This window comes from Meleagris gallopavo, chromosome 20 (assembly GCF_905368555.1).
Source record: "Meleagris gallopavo chromosome 20, MGAL_WU_HG_1.1, whole genome shotgun sequence".
NCBI classification, from domain to species: Eukaryota; Metazoa; Chordata; class Aves; order Galliformes; family Phasianidae; genus Meleagris; species Meleagris gallopavo.
In genome coordinates this window covers 4,277,587-4,294,055 of record NC_139423.1, presented here as the reverse complement: position 1 = coordinate 4,294,055, position 16,469 = coordinate 4,277,587, and the positions used below count along the sequence as shown (strand labels likewise).

General features: G+C 47.9%; 1 protein-coding gene across 1 annotated transcript in view; it reads right to left on the bottom strand.

Moving 5' to 3' along the window:
• The window catches only part of UBE2O (ubiquitin conjugating enzyme E2 O), a 49,234-nt gene that overhangs the window by 9,370 nt on the left and 23,395 nt on the right, over positions 1 to 16,469 (bottom strand). Inside the window, exons 3-13 of the mRNA XM_085240298.1 lie at positions 12,908 to 13,018; positions 12,162 to 12,259; positions 10,634 to 10,697; positions 8,672 to 8,815; positions 7,942 to 8,051; positions 7,041 to 7,191; positions 5,774 to 6,273; positions 3,653 to 3,807; positions 2,856 to 2,968; positions 1,939 to 2,064; positions 861 to 950 (exon numbers count right to left, since the gene is read on the bottom strand). Coding sequence (XP_085096424.1) covers positions 861 to 950; positions 1,939 to 2,064; positions 2,856 to 2,968; positions 3,653 to 3,807; positions 5,774 to 6,273; positions 7,041 to 7,191; positions 7,942 to 8,051; positions 8,672 to 8,815; positions 10,634 to 10,697; positions 12,162 to 12,259; positions 12,908 to 13,018 — 1,662 coding nt within the window. The remainder of the gene's footprint in view (positions 1 to 860; positions 951 to 1,938; positions 2,065 to 2,855; positions 2,969 to 3,652; positions 3,808 to 5,773; positions 6,274 to 7,040; positions 7,192 to 7,941; positions 8,052 to 8,671; positions 8,816 to 10,633; positions 10,698 to 12,161; positions 12,260 to 12,907; positions 13,019 to 16,469) is intronic.

The following is a 16,469-nucleotide window of genomic DNA, read 5'->3' as shown; positions in this document are numbered from 1 at the left end:
GTAATTAATGCAGAGATGCTTGGTTTAAAAATGGAATCTTGATCAAGTACTTTCTCCTTGCAGAAGCAATGTTGTTCACTGTCGTGCTGCAGGAGATGGGACCCTACAGAAGCAAATCTGCTCTCCTCTTCAGGCTGCCTGGGTTAACTTGAAGCAACAAGGAGAAGAGACATGGGATGAAACTATGTGGAATAGTGAACACGATTACAAGACCATACAATATAAGCCTTAAAATAGAACAATGCAGAGGACAAATGAATGGGGTTACACGGATTGGCAATATGGCTCCATATTTTTAAAGTCTGCACTCAATTCCTCTCCCTCCCTGCCTCAGGAAGACATTTGGGTCTGACCCTTATGTAGGTAAGGTCACAATTTGTGGCTCTCATCCAGCTTCTGGGGGAGCTTCTTAAGACAAAACACTACAGCACTGTTTCACAAGCCAGACAGAAGCAGCAATAGTTTTTCAGCTGTGCTTTAGTTGTGCAACACTGTGAATCTGGGCTCAAGTTAAAGCTGATGATCGCTGAGCTCTGCAGCCCACCCTGCAAAGCAGCAGGTGCTGTAGGCTGTGGTCAGAGACATGAACAGGCAGCAGTGTGTGTAAAAGGACCAGAAGTCTGTTTGCAATTCCCTGGCAGCATAATATTCTCTATATTCAAAAGCCATGCTAATTAACTGATCAGTCATCCTAAAAAAAAAGTGAGGATTTTTTTGTGCTACCAGAAGTGGGAAGCCCCACTGCCATGGGAAGGTAACAATAAATAGAGCAGGATTCCCTCACAGACAAGACTTTCTTTGCAGCCTGCATCTGACACCAAAACTTGCAGAGCTACCACAAGCTGGGAACAGCACCTCACCTGAGGCAGGATGATAGTCTTGGAGTTATCAGCCCACACCACCTCCACTTTACTGCTGACATCCACGCGAGCCACCTGCCCGACCGAAGGCTGTGGAAACAAGGGCAGCTTGTCAGTTTCATCTCTTTCCCAGGCACTTCAGTGCAGATTCCCCCCGTGCTGGTGACCCGGGAGCCTGGTCCTTCCCAAAGCAATGCTTGCAGCTTGGGTGGAGAGCCAGCTGAGCAGAAGTAACAGCAGTCCTGGGGCTGCGGCCTTTTGAGGGCAGCACCATTGGGTATCTGCCAGAAAGGGGACACGACAGTCCCCTGGAGCAGGATGCCATCTAGTGGGGTGCCAGGAGCCGGGCCCTGCACTTGGCCCCCCCGGGAAGGCTGGCAGCAGCTTCTCCAGAGCGCACAGACACATACAGACATGCTACAGCTGGCCCAGAGCTTGCTCATTAAGCAGCACTGGAAGGAGGTTATCTGGGTCAGCCCAGCAAGCGTGGATGTGTTCCGTGCTGCTGAAACTAGAACTGCAGCAAGAGCCATCCTACACCAGCTATCCCTTTTTAGGGCAGCTTCTCAATGGCTGGAGGGCTTCCAGGCAAAATAAGGAAACCTGCTTCCCAGCAAACTCCACATTCTCTACAAAACTGAGTGCTCTCCCTTTCTCCCCAGATGATCCAAATTAACATATGTGTTTTTGGATTACCACAAGAATCCCACTCTTAGGTGGTCGAATGAAACTGGTTACACAACAAACTCACCTTCACTCTTGCACACAGAGCATTCTCACGTTAGAGGTTACTCAAATCCTAAGCAACCCTTAAGCCTTGTCTCAACTTTGTTCTTGTTCTGCTACAGTCTCCATCAGCCCAATCATTTCAGCACAGAATTTCCACCAGCCCCGCAGATCCGATATGTTTCTCACGACAGCAGGGGATACAATAAAACAAACCCAGCAAGCTAGAGACTTAAGGATGCCCACACAGAGCCTAAGGCCCCAGACCACAGGCCTCCCACCGACTCCTCCCACACACCCCAAGACTAATTCCAGGTGATACCACAGTCGTGTAATTGCACTGAGAACCCACCTCATCTTCATTAGCTGTGGCTCCATCTGAATTGCCGATGCGAATCACAATGTCAGTGGTGCGGAAGCGAAAGTCTGGGTGGTCAGCAATGTCATAAACACTCACATCCTCCTCCTCCCCAATCAGCTGCATTGGAGACAGAACGCAGACATGTCAGCCCTGGGATGCTGCGTTCATCTTCCCAGCGTACCTCCGACACCTGAGCTACTCTGCGTTCCATCCTGTCACTTTTCTGTTGCCTTAACAGACTGCAGGAAGGAACTGCTCACGTCCCTTCTGTCATCTCATCCCGCAGCACATCAATCAAAGAACTATAATGAAAGGAAATGGGTAGCATTGCTCTTCCCTGCTCACCCTCACCTTTACCTCAGGTCCACGTCACCGCAATCACAAGACACACAAGGTTGTTTCATTCCCTTCTGAACATCTAGATTTCTCAAGGCAGTTCAGTGGGGCCCGAAGAAGAGCATTTACTTTAGAAAAGATCTGAGGCAACAGGAAGTGTTTGATAAAAAGCTCATCAACTGATGAGCAAAGGAAAATGTCTTTCCTTTTATTTACTGGAGAAGTGCTAGGAGCACCCAAGTAATGAGAAACGAGCAGTAAAGTGGAACACTTCCCCAGACAAGCCTGATGTTTTGTTCCTAGCCCACCAAGAGTCTGTGAAATACAGCGTTTTACAAACCCCCACAGAGCAGGATAACAAGCTGTGGATCCTCTCTTTCCACCAACTAGTAAAGACATGGTGGGGAAAAACTCTGACACTGAACTCAACTGCGTGTGAAATCAACTGTATGTGGTTACTGCCAGGCCCAAAAGTACATGACTGCTCCCAGCCCCAAGGACCAGCTCCACTGCAGATCTGACTGCCAGGTTTATCTACAGGAATCTCACTATTGTGTGGCTCTTGCACTTACCTCCACATCATCTCCACTGGATTTCAGCTTGAACCACTTTACCACACAGGTACGGCCGATATGGTCACCAGACTGCACGACTCCATACACACCAGGGTCCTGGGAGCTCTGAGCTTTTGGTCACAGTAGTAGGAGAAAAAAGAAAAACGTAGGCAAGTTCAATGGAAGAGCACAGATTCTGCACACCCGAGGCTGTCAGCGCCCCAGTTCTCAGCTGAAATCTTCCATCTGTGAATGGCATTAGGAAAAACAGTTCTTCCTAAACAGTCAAAACTGTCCTCAGCTAAGGAGCTGCATTTTAATAGGGTATGAATGGATGGTGAAACAAAATGATGGTGCACTGGACAGCGTGAGAACATTGGGAGCCCTTTTATCCAGCACAGTGGTATCCAGACTCCTTTCTGGAATCTGAGGGTCACGACAGGAGGTCCTTCAAGGAAAGCAGCACAGCATGAGTTGTTCATTCCTCCCCTGGTTTTGGGACACACCTCAGAGCCATTCGCACTCTGAAAGAACACTGAGCATCCTGGCTTTGTTCCTCAGTATTTATTCCTTTCACAGCTCGGCTGTCACAGTTCAACCTTGGTATTTAAACAATGGCTGTGTGCTGACACGTGTCAAGTCACCTGAATCACTGCCTGTCCCTGGTAAGGCTCTTATGTTAACTTCACCTGACCATTTCTAACAGCTACTGTAAGATGGGCTGCAGAACACACTAGAGGATCCAGAAGGAAGAACAATTTGCCATTAAAAGCGTGTTTACTCCCCAAGGAGAGCATGTCTGTGACACTCGGTACCTCTTTTGTCCACCACAAAATCCCCGGGGCAGAATTCATTGTTGTCCAGATGATGGACTGGAATCAGCTCGTTGGAACGAATGTTGGTCTCCACAGTGCCATCCTGCCACATCACGTCAGCTGAAGTCATCGTGGTCACCACCTCCACTGCAACCCTGCAAACACAGCCGGTGAGTTACCAGAGGGAACTTCAGCATCCATCTCAGCCCTTCCACAAAGACGAACACACTGCACACAAGGATTTCTTTTTTAAAAGAGAACCCTCCTTCCCAGCTGTTCAAACACGTACACATCTGCCTGCAGCTCAAAAACGAATCCCAAGCACGCAGCCACAAACCACATGCTGGTACTCCATCACGGAGTGTGACAGTTTGGATGCAATCTGTGCCGCAGGAGACAAGAGGAAGGCGGAGGTCTCATTAGCAGAGTTTGCCCAGGTTGCCTGCACTCCGTCCTGCCCGACTCCACACAACTTGCCTTTTCAATCTTGTGCTGATTTTAAGCACAACCTTTACTTTGCTGGCCAGACCTCGCAGACACAGCATAAGTGCTGCATTTGTCTTGGTTTCAAGTCAAACTGTGAAAAAGACACAAGAAGCTATCTCCCTCATCTCTACCCAGCCCTCTTTTTATGAATGTCATCAGGGAAATAATTTTAAGTGGAAATAATATCAGTTTGCATTCTCGGGGGTCCACGTGCTGCCCAGAGAGCTGCAGGAAGCCTCAAGCTGATGGTAAAGCAGCATGCTGAGCTGGCACCCCGTAGGTAGAGGTAGCCCTGAGCTGACACATCAGATCTGGTGAGTGATCCACCCGCTTTGCATCTCTCAGCAGTGCTTCATCTGAATATTCAGACAGCAAAGACCACTCACACTGAGCTGTGACCAGCTGCCACATGTGTCCTGTAAAGTATAAGCACAGAGATGAAACCCTAGCTGAAAAAGTCTGCATTTCTTATACTTGGAGACGCAGTCATTGCTGGAAAGTGTCTTAACGCCAGGCCTCAGTTTCCCTGTGTGGAGTCAGAATTGCCACGGGGATTTCTCCCAGCTAAGCCTTCCCTGGTGAAGCCTTTAATGAAGGAGAGACACTCAGCAGAATGTGTAAGTGAACTAGGAACGAGTCCACAGCATTCCCAGAAATGCTATCCTGTGCTCCCATTTTTGCTTCCGTTCCAATAGTGTTCTGCTGAGGTTTGTGACCTTCAAACACAGTTTCTCCAAAACCTTCAGGAAGTAAAAGGAGCAACAAAGCTAAAATACCCAAAGAAAACATGAACAAAGTCCAAGGCATTCTCAAACTACTGGGTCCCTTAAATCCCGGTGTCACTTTCTTGGAAGGACTGTCGCATGTTATTTGCATCAGTTTATTTCTGATGCAGCATTTTTACACAAGCAGTCCAGGAAAACTAGCAAGACAGGTTCCCCAGCTGTCAGTGTCCTTGCTTCCCCTGAAAACAGTTTAAACATTCTTAAGTTCAGAAAGAGAAAGAAAATGCTAAGAGATGCAGTTATTTCCAGAAGCGGGCTGATAGATGCAATCCTCCCTCCCCCAGGCTACTGAAATCAATTCCTCTGAGGCTTTCAAGCAGTGCACTTTGTCTATTAAAAAAAACCAATTTGGCAAAAGCTGCCGATACCTATGCAGAACAGGATGAGGATAAAGCAGAGCCCACTGCAGTACGAAGCCTTGCCAGCAATGAGCTCTGTGAGGATGAGCTGTCCAGTCACACTGCTGTGGTTTGTCCTCAGCCTCTCCGCAGAAGCACCACCCAGGTACCCAATTAGTGTCACATCTAAGCTATGTGATCTTTATTCACCTCCTGCTCTGCGCACAGAGCCGAGCGCAGCACAGATATTCTGTCCATGCCCTGAAGCACAGCTGAGCTGGACCGGCATCAGTGTCACATCACGTGGCCACAGTTTCATCACAAGCTGGACTCAAATCAAGTCGATTTCACACAGGCCACTGCGCAGTCCTCGCAAGGTAATCACTCCTGGTTACTAACGAGCAGTGTCCCAACCTGAGGCACACCATCATCCCCTCCACCCACGCTGAGGAGGTGGTTTACATCTGAAAGGGATTTTAGCAACTCTACCTAGGTTTGGAAGCCCAACTCACCTGTCTCCTGGCTTAAATTCTCTTGAGATCTTGGTCTTCTTCTTCTTGTGCTTCCGCTTCAAGTTTTTGATGGAAAGAGGGATGCTTTTCTTGCGGCCGGTGCCGCTGCCACTCTGGGATGAGGCGGTGGAGCTGGCAGAAGAGGTGACAGAGCTAGTATCGTCTGTGTCATCAGCTGCCTCATCATCAGCATCCTGCTCCATGGACTGCAGCCTGTAATCGGCGGATCCCTCATCTTTCAGCAGAAAGGGAGGTTGCTGTCTCACTGCTGCTCCCCCTTTGTCCTTCCCCACTTCTTCAGGCTGCTCCTCCTTCCTCTCCCCTGCGCTCGGCGCACCATTGGAAGAGTCCTCCAGTTCACACTTTGAGCCAGGCTTGAGGTCTTCTGATTTTTGGTCAGCAGCTGGAGCAGGCTCTTTGTCCGGGGCTTCAGTGGTACCCTGAGATTCTGGGGAGCACGACATGATCTTCACTATCTGCTTCTTCAGCAGTCTCCTCACCTGCAGAAAGCAGATGTGGGTCAAACAATGTGCAAACTGGCAGACAACCCAGGAATGGTGAACTCTGCAGAATACTCTGGTATGGTGAAATGTGCAAACTAGCAAGAGTCATGCTAGTGACAACATCACAGCCATCACACCACTGCTCTGCTTAGGAGCAAATACCAGCGGCAGACTAGTCCTCAGCAAGTCAGCTTTGCTCTTTTAGGCTATTTTAAGCAAGCTCTGAACTTTCTTGTTTTGGAAGGTCACAACAGGCTACACAAGTTAATCTATGCAACAGACGCAGCTGCGCAGGGAGGTCACCATCCACACTGCTGATATCCTGTTATTCTAGGAACACCACTGCTCTACAGCCAACATGTAAAGTCACAGCATGACTCATTTGGCCTAGGAAGCAGACATTCCTCAGTATCACTGCAGAAAGGATTGAAATGAATGCTTTGGCTCCAAGATAAACGTGAGGATAGGTGTGTGTTTCTGTTAGTGTAAGTCCAGGCTGTCAGAGCACAGCTTCGCCCCTGCAAGTTGACACCCCTGCGTTCAGTGTCCTGTTCACATTCTCGTGGATTAGCTGCATGCCTCTCCCAGTGCAGTGAGACTGCTGCACAAGGTGACTTCGCTGCTGGCATCAAGAAGCCATTACTCTTTAAAATCACTCCAGGAGTCACATTTTGGACCACAAGAAGATTTGTGCTTTAAAAACCACAGCAATCAGAAACGGTCAAAGAAGTCACGCGTCCCTCCCTTTATCCTCCTAAGTTCACCTTTTTGGCAACTGATCCTTCACCCAGGACACAGTTCCTCTCTGGGCATTCACAGGTGATTTTTGCAGGTTCCACTTTGTCCGGGAACACATAGAGGCACCTTTCTCCAAGCTGCCTCTGGGCATGGTCAAAGCACCCCAGACGCTTTACCCTGGTAGGATGAAAGGAGAACCATGAGCAAAGCAAAAAGGCAATAACAGAACCTTGCTGCAACCAGAGCCTTCACAAGGCTGGCATGTCCTCTTGACAACAGCACTTCTTCTGGAGTGGTAGAAGCTAACACCACACCAAGCCTTCCCAGGCACACAGCTGTAAAGGAGGAGTGGAAAGTCTCACAAAAGACTGCCTAGGGACACAAAGAGGTCAGCTGGAACACCACTAACTCCTCTCCCTCCAGTCCTCCTTCCCAGAGACAGCTGCCAAGACACATTTCAAGTCGGCAGTGTTTTTTGCTGCCATCTGAGAGCTGCTCTCCTCCAGCTTCCCCACGAGCTCCAAGCAGGACAATGCTTTGTTGTGCTGTTACACATCTGACTGATCTTTCTGAATTTTGTCCAGCTTGTTTTCGCAGCTGCAGCCTGCAGAGGGCACCAGATGCTCCCTCAGCATCAGCGTGGGCCCAGAGCAGGGCACTTCGTTTCCTCACTGCACACACAGTTAACAGGTGAAGCCTATTTCAGGCACAAACTGAAGGACAGGGGTAGGCACTCGTTGACTGGAAAGCATTAGGAGAGAATGGTGGGACGTTAGGATTTGTAGTCATTCCTTCACTTTTTTGAAGTTTTGGAATATAGGCATGTAACAAGGAGGAGGAAAAAAAAAAAACAGCCTTGTGTCTGCAGGCACATCACCCACATTTGTGCACACCCTGACAGTGCAGAAGGTTTTCAACTGCTCTCACCTGGACAGGTTCTCCTGGCTGATTATTGAGGGTGGAGGACTCACACTGTCAGTACCTCCGGGACAGAAGCTTTTAGTGATCCAAGTAACCTTTAGTTCTACCACCTGCACCTGCAATGTAAAGGAAAAGGGGTTTGATTTTTCAGCTTTCCCAAATCCATGCCTAGGATCTGAAAATTTAAGTAAAGGAAAGCAGCAAATCTGCTTTTGTCATTTAAGTGTAGTTTCCCAACATCCAGAACCACTTCAGCTCCTCTGTAGCATGGCTGTGGGCAGCACTGAGCGCTCCTACAGCTTTTAGCTTCAAGGAAGATGACATCTGGCTTTGGAAGGAAGCTACAGTTCATACAACTCAGCAGTCCAATGTCACAAAGACACACTAAGGGACTTGGAGCTGCTCCCTCTTTCAGCAAGGAGTCAGCAACATTTCTCCCTTTTTGGATAGCACGCAACATTAACTTTCAATGGAAGAGGTGCTTCTACTACCCTAATGATCAGCCTACAAGCCTCTGAGTGTACTGGCACATGGTCACCTTACAAGGCGCCAGCAGGGACCCTTGGGAGGAAAAGCCAAGCCATGCTCCAAAGTCCTGTCAGCCCACAGTGAGAAATTTGTCACTTCAGAACAGAACCACACCGCATTTGCTCTCGGGAGGTTACCATGGCAAGCTGACTTTGCTCCAAGCTGCTCTGTGCAGAAAGTGGCCCCTTGTCAGCCTGGCAGTGCTTACCTCTTCCACCACCACTCGGAACTTGCTTTTTGTGCTCAGAACAGGCTTCACACCCGAGAGCCACTGTACGCTGGAGAAGACTTTAGAAGGCCCGATGAGGACTTGCCCAGGGTAAAAGCCATATGAATCATCAAAGAAGAGACCCTGCGAGGGAAAGGGAGGAAAAACCAGCATAAAGGACAGAAGTTTTAAGATTGCAGCCTTTCCCTTCCCTCGTTCGTGATCAGCAAGGTTAATATAAGGGAAAAAGTCTGTCTCACTAGCAAGTTGCCCATCTCTTAAAGCTCGTTTCTGAAGCCAACCCAGCAGTTTCTATAGCAACCTGCTCTATCACACATTCGTACAGGATTATGACTCAGTAGGGGAGAAGCAAAGGTATTTGCAAGAAACAAAAGATACGGATTTCACACCTATGCTCTCAGTAACAAGGCAGCCACAGAGGCCACAGTCCTGGGCAGGGACACCTGATCTCTTTTCCATGCTCCAGTTCAAGCTCCTGCAGCTATCAGCCAGCCAGGGGATTCCTGCCTTCACTCCTCCATCTGTCAGACTAACTTTGTGAGTGTTCTTCCTGCCTTGGGTGGATTAGTCAACACAACAACCCTATGAAAACAGAACAGGGCTATAAAGAAAACAATTATTTCCTAGAACTCTTTTCCACTGATATTTAGAGTGATTTGATGAGCCAAGATTCAGGATGTGGGGGCGGACAGAACAGTTTAGAGTAATCGAATACGGAGCACCAAAATGTAGCAAGTCTTGTAATTTGTCAGGAAGGATGAGAGCAGTGCAATGAGATCTAGACCAGGCGTGCACCTAACACAGCAATTCTGAGCACAGGATCGGGGTAGCACTGGGGAGAACTCAAGTTTAAGACAAAACTGTGAGCCTCTATAGGACTCCATGTATTCTGAAGGCAGCCTGACTTAAAAAAAGATCTCAAAATCAGTGCCCAAAATGCGGATGCTGCTTCAACACAGATTTAGCAAGCACAATAATGCTGTGCAGCCCAAAATAGCAGAGACTGAAATACCAGAGAAGGTCTAGCAACAGACCACACCTTTTCTGTGCAGAACAAGAAAACCACAGCAGCCCATCCTATTACAATTATATTCCTTTTACTCCTCACGAAATAGAGGAACAGAAATGCAGTTTTAGATCTTTGCTTTGAAGGCTGGGAAGGATAAGGGTTGACAGCATTTTAGTTTTTATGAATTATATGCTGTTCTCTCAGCCAACTCCCAGTAAAGCTGTGGGAACACAGCGAGGCCCTGCTGATGCCATTTGGAAGGAGAAGCAAGCTGCTGTCTGCTTTGCAAGGTGAGGAAGTTGAGATTCTATCAGCACACAGCTGAAATGCCAGCAGAACCTTCCCCACCACGATATGGAAAACTCCAGCATGATGGCAGCTCCCCATTCAGAGAATGCAACAGACAACAACAGCAAGTGAGTATTCTACACCATCTAGAAACATGCTTCTAGCAGAACATCATTTACACAACGTGCCCTTTTCCAGAAGAAAGCATTACATTTGAAAGCATTAAATAGAGCAAGAGCCTTTTAAAGCACATACAAATGTATTGAGCAGACAGTGAGCCACCTTGACATCAGCCATCTGACTGAATATTGTGTGACTTGTTTGCAAAACACAGTGGGATATACTAAATGTATTATCTGCTGAAAACCTGCCTGTTAGTAATCCTAAAATGGTTTGGGTTGGAAGGGACCTTTAAGATCATCTAGTTTCAACCCCTCTGCTATAAGCAGGGACACCTTTAAGCTACATCTCGTTACATCTTACTTAAGAGAAGATCCAGCTAACTGTTTTTCAGATGTAATGCATCACTTAACTTTTAGCATCTATAAATAACTGTGGTTTTGCCCTTCCCCTCTCCCTCCTATGCAAAAAGCTTTATGAGTTCAAGTTGATCAAACAGGCTCTCGGGAGAACCAGGAGCTCACCGAGTCACTGACGTGAGGACAGACGTCATACAGCTTGGCTCCATCTTCTGTGCTCATGGAACACCTGGAGAGCAGACAAGAGACACGGTCACATTTCCAGAGCCAAACAGCACCAGATCAACTGCTGCTGCCTGAGTGGGTCTGTCCATATGCACACTGCTGAGCCCTTATGGTCCAGAGCAGAACTGCCTACAGACAAGTCGTAAAAAACACTGCCTGGTATTATATAAGGCTCCATTCAGTGAGTAAAAAAATAAGAAAATTAAGTAATATGCGAGGTACTGGTCAAGATTTGTCTGCTGCAAAGGTGTCATTTGTTATCCACACCGGTGCAGGAAACTAAAGGCAGTTTGGGTATGCTTGCTCCAGTAATAGTTTATGTTCAGATTAAGTTCTGGTGGGATTTCAAATGATTCATTATAAAGATTTCAAAAACAGTTACCTCATTTGACACAGCAATGCATGAGTTGCTAACAGAAACCAAGCAAGGTTTTAAGTTCCACCAGTAACTGCAGGTGGTGCAGATATAGAAGTGCAGCTATTTTTCACTCCCAGTTTAACAGATGTGTAAGAGCCTTCTAGTCTGGGTTAACCGAAAGCTCAAACAGTCAAGAAAAATCACAGAAGCATCCACCAGTCGTCTTTTATGGCTTTTGCAACGCTCACTTCTCTTAGAAACAGCTGAATGCAGAGCTGTTTTTTCCCCTCTTTATTTTTTTTAAATCATTACCATCCGATTTACACGACAGATGGGTGGTATCCCAGCTGCCATGCCTGTGTGCCTCCTGGCCCTCCACTGGCTCCTTCCTTTCTCTGCATCACTAAGACCAGACAGGCCTCAGTAACAGCACAGAGTCCAGAGAGCTTCCATTTACACGTTCCTGCCTGACATGCACAAGGATCAGAATTCAAATCATTTACTGCTCTGCAGAACCACACGTTAAGGTAACAAGAAAACTCTTGCAATGCTTCTGGTTAAATCTCTCTCAGGAGGTATGGCTTTAGATTACATCCTCATTAAAAACACTCCTAACACTGTTGTAAATAACGGTGCAGATAAAGCAGAGCTGACCATAACGACTTAAGCTCAATCTTGGGCTGCTTTTTCCATCATTAATAGGAAGCACCAGCCTGCAAGCTTCCACAATCCTGCAGATGCTTTAAGGTAAGAATCCTCCCTCCCTGCCTGTCAGAGGAGGCACACTCTCCTACTGAGAAGTCTGGAATTCATGAGATGTCAAAACAACCATTTTTTCCAGGGCAGAAGCGCAGTTTTAAAAACCAACATATTTTAGTTCTGGAGGGCTGATCTGCTGGGACTGACAAAAATAACATCCTTCAGATAACACGTTTCCAGAGGGTAATGAGTGACGCTTTCAGATAAAGATGTATTTGTACTCTATATCCAAGGATAAAGCAAGCAGATGACTTAACAGGAGCACATGAATGAGAAGCTCAGCCTGCGCCTAGATCTCCTAGAACAGATCAGGATCATAAAGGCTAGGGGGCATTCCATAGAAAGAAGTACCTGGCTCCATTGGAAAGCTTAAGGATGACTTGGTTCTTCAGATCATACACCTTGCCCAGCCAGCAGTCGTAGGCTATGTAGTCACCATACATGAAGGGCTGTGAAGAAAACGGGAAAAGCTTTACAAACATCAGCCCTTGTATTTTGAACCAGTGAGTAAATCCTCACATAACACAGACTGGATGGCAACCTCGGAGTGGGTTTCAGGCAGCAGCTGCAGACCTTGCTGTAAGCTTGAATTAAGGTACACTGAAGAGTCAGAGCACAGTACAGATTCTCCATTTAAACAGCCCTGAATTTCTGTAGTTGATAAAACCTTATACCACTCAGCATCCAAAAATCCCCCACCCTCATAAAATGGGAGAACCAGGAATGTTTCAGTTCAACAGAAAGCTGCTCGACTCCCATTAGCATTCTCACTGCTTAAGCACTAACAACATTGCTGAGCCAGAGTCGAGGGGCTCTGGTTGTATTGTCACCTGACAATCTCAATAGAGAAGCTCTCACAATTTAGTGACAACCCCACCTTCCAAGTCAGCCCGATCTCAGCAACGTGCTCAGAAACACAGAAGAGATGGGCAGAAGAGGAGATGCTCCACCTTCTCCCAGAGAGGATGCTTTAAAATAAAGCCAAGTTGCAGATGCATCTTGCACAGATGCTTCCTTTGCACAAGTTGCTTGGAACGCAGCAGCATTCTTCCCATCACCAAAACCCTGGCTCCCGTTTGTTTTGGTTGAGTTCTCACCCAGATATGTTGCAGGTCTTTGCTGTTGACAGGGTACAGGATGCAGTTGGTTCCTACCAGCTTCACAGCACACTCTATGTTGACATCAATTACAGTCCCACACTGGCTGTCCTGGAAACACAAAAGAAGAGAAGGGTTTAGAACCTAGAGGAGGCCTTGCACACAGATGCATATGCTCTGTGCACAATCTGTGCACAGCAATCTGTGATCTCATGTAAAGCCTGATTGTGCAGGACGTTATAAATGGGCTTCACCTGCTGCCATACTAAAAAAATCTGGCACCTTTCAGATGTCAAGGTTTCACATCAGATAATTTACAGTTGATTCAATTATGCGGTGGTTGTCATTGCCTCTGTCACTTTTTAGCAAAGTTTTAATCCTTTTTGTCCCAAAGAAAATACCACATGCTGTCAGGAGCCTTCTGGGGATAGTTTGGCAATACATACACTGCTTACACATATGGCAGAAGCCTGAAAGGACAGGCTGCTAACCCAAACATTGTCAGACACAGCAGCTGCCCTGGCCCTTGACAGCTGGGACAATCCATACTTTTATTTATTAAAGCCCACAGTCCACCATAAAAGTGGACTGAGGGACAGCGTGACAAATGCCCTGCTATCAGCAACTTCAAGGCCGTCCTTATCTCAAACACGAAGGTCACTGCTCCAGCAGGACTTGAGCACAATGCTGGAAGTGCTTACGCTTGGTGAGAGGTGGATTTGTTTGCTCGGTCCACTTATAAGCTCGTTGTCCTATTGGCAACATCAAACATTCAAGGCTTTCACCCAGAGCCCTGGGCGGCCCTTCTGGAAGGCCACGAGTCTGCTGGTGCTCAGCTCATCCCTCCTCCTGTTGGGAGCCAAGACGTCCCACGGCCCAGAATGGCACCTGGGCAGATTGTTCAGCACAGGTTGGCTGCATTTCCACCTTGCATGCTGCAATCCTCTTCCCGGAATTACAGCAGTCTGCGTCCTGCAGGTACAGCTCCCAAGGCAATGAAGGCAGCAATGCCCTCGTGCCACATCCTCGCAGAGCTGTGCCAGTGTATCAGCAGGGCTGGGGGAGCCAGGCTGGCACAGCTCAGGGCAGCACGGCTTCATCCCTTCCAACTGCTCTACAGATTTCTGCCACTTCTAGAGAGGTTTCCTTTGCTTCCCAACTCTCTCAGCTACAGCCGATGGCTGCACTGAACCTGGCACAGCCAGCAGCCTGCACGGTGCCAGGAGGAGCCCTGCAGAGCCCTGCTGCCCACTGACACCTCTGCAGAGACCCAAACAGGCTGTGCCAGAACCACACCTGGGTCAGGCAGCTGCTGCCAGCAAGGTTCTGGCCACGGGATGAGCAAGGCCTGCTCACAAGTGGCACCTGCCAAAGTAGAACCCTCACCCTGACTCCAGCTTCTGCTACTTTAATATAAACCATCCATCCTCTGCTCACATTTTGCTCTTTAGGGTTTGTTAAGTCTATGCTACAGACCGCTTAGCTAGCAGCCAGAGAAACAAAAAACCCTCACGTTGCTGCTGTTCTGGGATTCAAGTCTCTCACCCCACCTGAATCAGCTGAAACAAAGCAGCAGGCTTCCCGTGGCAGAGCCCCTCCTCCATCAGCACCAAACAAACGCACCCCAGTGCCTGGTACCCCCAGAGCCCATCTGACACAGCAGGGTGCCACCTGATCACGGGAAGGAGCAGAGGGGTCAGTTCAGCCCTTTCCAGTTGCTAAGCTCTTGAGTGAGAACACACACTTACATGTGACAGTTAAGAAAGCAGAGATCAACGCTGCGAGTGGCCTGAGAAGTGACAGGAGCACAGGACGCTGGCTCTCCTCTCTCACCTGCTGCTGAACTGCTGTTCTGGGTTTATTTACCTCGCTGCCACATGAAGCAGTGCCCTGCACCACAGAGGCAGTGCTGCGGGCAGGGAAGTTCTGCTGAATCACAGCGAGGCTGCAGCAGCGCTCAGCAATGCGGAGCCAAAGCAAGAAGAGTTTCGTCCCCTGACCCATCAGTCTTCTATCTGAGAGCACAGCAGGCTCCAAGACCCCCACACCACGTACCTCCCATCTGACTCATTCCCTCAGTACTCCCTTCTGACAAGATCTCCACCTACCACCGCTCAATTTAAAGGGGCAGCAGCACCCAGCACCCTCCAAAGCAACAAATCTGGGTGCCTGACAGATTGCAGCCCTATTTCTCATCTTTTCCCCCCAAGCACCACCTGGAAAAATGGAGTCTGCCACCATTCTGCATCCATCTGGATTAGACTCACAGGGGGCCAACCGCATTCAGAGAAAATGACCTCATTTCATGCATTAGGCATTCCTTCCTCGCGCTCAGTGCCAGGCGAGAAGCACTGAATTTGAGTCAGCTCCTCTCTTGAGGAACAGAGGATTTCGAGTCCTTCCCACCCAAGGTTACAAGCAAGCCCTGGGAGTGCAGTGCATACAGAGCAAGTTCCTCATTGTGCACCTGCCAGGCCAAGTGGTGTGGGGCAGGCTGACAGCCACAGCTCTCCTACTGTAAACACGGTAGTGATTTTTTGCAACACGTCTAACATTTTTCTTTGGGACAGAAGGGATTCATTGCTTTATTTACCGCTGATATTTAAAATACACTTGAGATTAAGGCGAAGCTCAGGTCATCTTCAGATACACCACATTTTTGAGGGGAGGAAAATAATTGAGTTATTTACCCACCATCCTATCGATAAAATGACATTATCAGCCACTAGCACAAATGCTCAAGTAAAAGCCAACGTCCAAACATGCAAACTGAAAATAAGAGCGTGCAGAACGCCTGCTGGGACACACCAGTGTACCTACCAACATATGTGCAGCAAGCTGGAGAAGCCCATTTGTGCTCCAATGAGTATGGAAATTGCAAACAAAGGCAGCGTATCCACATTTGCCAAGAAGAGAACAGCTCAAAGTGACTTTAAGCTTTCAGGATGGTAAAAAGCATTAGAAACAGGCAATTGAGAGAAAGGACACAGAAAACATCCTGCTTTGAACAAGAAGATACAGAGCAGTGTCCAGCTGTGCCAGGTACAGCATTGTGAGCTGCTGATATTTCCATTTGCCAGCAGTTCCTTGTTTTGGGTTGAAATGTTTTCATAGGGCTGCAGTTTTACTAAGAGATGTTGAATCCAAATTTCCACTTCAAATAAGAATTTGATTTCTTAAGGAAATGCTTTATTTCAGCATTTTTCAAGTTACCCTTCAAGTTGTTTTTTTTTTTTTTCCCCCTACCTTTTTCTTGTCTTTGGAACATTCTGTGCAAAAGGACTGGGTTGACTTTTTTTCCTTAATGGATAAAAGAGGCTTTACTTCAAACGCTCAGCCAGGTCAGAGGATGGCAGCTCACCGTGTGGTGCAACCACAGCAACCAGTGCCTGTTTCAGCACCACATGGGCAGCCACAGTGCTGGGAGCAAGTCAAGAGAAGATGCAAGCACCCACCTGGCAGCCCATATGGCTCAGGGCTATAGGTTAGCTGTGAGCAGCAGCACCAAGCTGTCAGCCCAGCTAAGCTCCTGAGGGATGCCATCTCATCAGATGATCAATAC